Source organism: Sorex araneus, chromosome 11 (genome assembly GCF_027595985.1).
Source record: "Sorex araneus isolate mSorAra2 chromosome 11, mSorAra2.pri, whole genome shotgun sequence".
Lineage (NCBI taxonomy): Eukaryota > Metazoa > Chordata > Mammalia > Eulipotyphla > Soricidae > Sorex > Sorex araneus.
In genome coordinates, this window is record NC_073312.1 from 34,173,918 (window position 1) to 34,175,655 (window position 1,738).

At 41.5% G+C, this 1,738-nt stretch overlaps 1 protein-coding gene across 1 annotated transcript; it reads right to left on the reverse strand.

Annotated features, from left to right (window-relative positions):
• Window positions 1-1,148: 1,148 nt before the first annotated feature.
• Window positions 1,149-1,316, reverse strand: LOC129399310 (COX assembly mitochondrial protein 2 homolog). Its single transcript, XM_055118682.1, has one exon. The coding sequence runs from the start codon at window positions 1,314-1,316 to the stop codon at window positions 1,149-1,151; it is 168 nt and encodes a 55-aa protein (XP_054974657.1).
• Window positions 1,317-1,738: the final 422 nt, after the last annotated feature.

Consider the following 1,738-nt stretch of genomic DNA (forward strand, 5'->3'; position numbering starts at 1 on the left):
AGCCTCCTGACCTCATAACTCTTCATTCTCAGCAATGGAACACAAATTACCAAATGCTTTCTTTTCAGTAGATCGACTTTAGCGGGGAGAAACTCCAAATCAATAATAGTGAATTTTTTTGTTTAAATATTGAATGTAATCAAAGTAAAGTGAAATTTACCAGTTACACATGCGGGGTGGGGGGCTGGGAAGGTGGGGGGAAGGGGGGAGGTATATCGTGATTCTTGGTGGTGGAATATGTGCACTGGTGAAGGGATGGGTGTTTGAGCATTGTATAACAGACTTAAACCTGAAAGCTTTGTAACTTTCCACATGGTGAATCAATAAAACAATTAAAAAAAAAGAAATAAAAAAAATGTAAACAACTTTTTCGGGGGAAGGCGGTGATGAGAGCTCTATATATATATCTAATAGATCATTTTCTTTCAATTAAATTTCTTCCTTAAAAAAAAAGTTCAAAAGCCTTAAATAACAGTGGGAGGAGATAGTTCCACAGGCTGGCATGCATGCTTCACATGCAGGAACCCTGGGTTCTCTCTCTGGCAGAAAATGACCCACTGAGCACCTCCAGGTGTGGCTTAAAATTTTTTTTTTAAATAAGTAAATGAGGTCCAGGAATGTGGAGGTGTGGCTCAGTGATGGAACACTTGCCTCACCTGTGTGAGACCTTCAGTTTAATCCACAGGTGGTGCATAAAAGCTACCAGGGTCCCTGACCTGCTTGAGGCAGGTGTATAGGGAGGAGGAGGAGTGAAGCCGTAGTGTTAGAAATTAAACACGGGCCTTAAGCTCCACCCTTTATGCTATTTTCCCAGCCCCAAAACATTGTGCGTGTGTGTGTGTGTGTGTGTGTGTGTGTGTGTACAATGATTAAAATCAGTCATTTTATTGAGGTAGAGAATTTACTCAAATATTCACTGGTGGAGGTAAAGGGAGGAAATGTGGGAAGTCAAATATGCTGGTAGAGGAGAGAACTAACATTTTCATCTCTGCCAACCTTTTCAGAATCCAGGCTTTTACGGATCTTTCCATGGCTTGTTTCTACAGATCATCAAAAGTTTCTGGAGACTAAATGAGATAGGATTCTTTCAGCTGTCAACAAGAGTCTTTAGGTCTTCTCTCAGCCATGGCATCCAGTGAAAATAAAATTTATTTTTCAGATTCCTCCAGGGGATTAAATAATCTCTTTCGCATGGCATTACCATGCTCCCGGCTCTTGATCCTCTTTTCCATGTAATTTTTGTGACTTTCCTTAAGCAAGTTTATCAAGATGTTGCACTCTTCAGCCTGCAAGTGTGGAGATAAGTCAGGAGGCATCTTTAGGAGAAGGTGATGGAACACAGCAGAACAACCCGGATGGCGGCAGGCCCCCCGAGAAGGGTTGTGAAGGGCTCCACCCGCACGATGTCTCTACTCAAAGCTGGCCACCTGGGCACCCAAGCCGGAGCAGTGGCAGGCAGTGAAAGTGCAGCCATGATATCGTTTTTAACTTTTTGAAAAGTAAATATCATACAAATGTAAACATGTTTTAGTGTCCCTTGGATCTGTCTGATCCAAGGGACTGTTGGATCTGTCTGTTGATAATAGTACACAACAGCCAAGATTTAGAACAATATATTACAGAAATTACAAGTTTAAATCCCTGGTTACCATTGGCATTATGATTTCTCAATGCCTGAAATAGCATCTAAACAAAGGACATCTGTTTCAGGACAATGGAATTTGGGTGATCTTAAAGG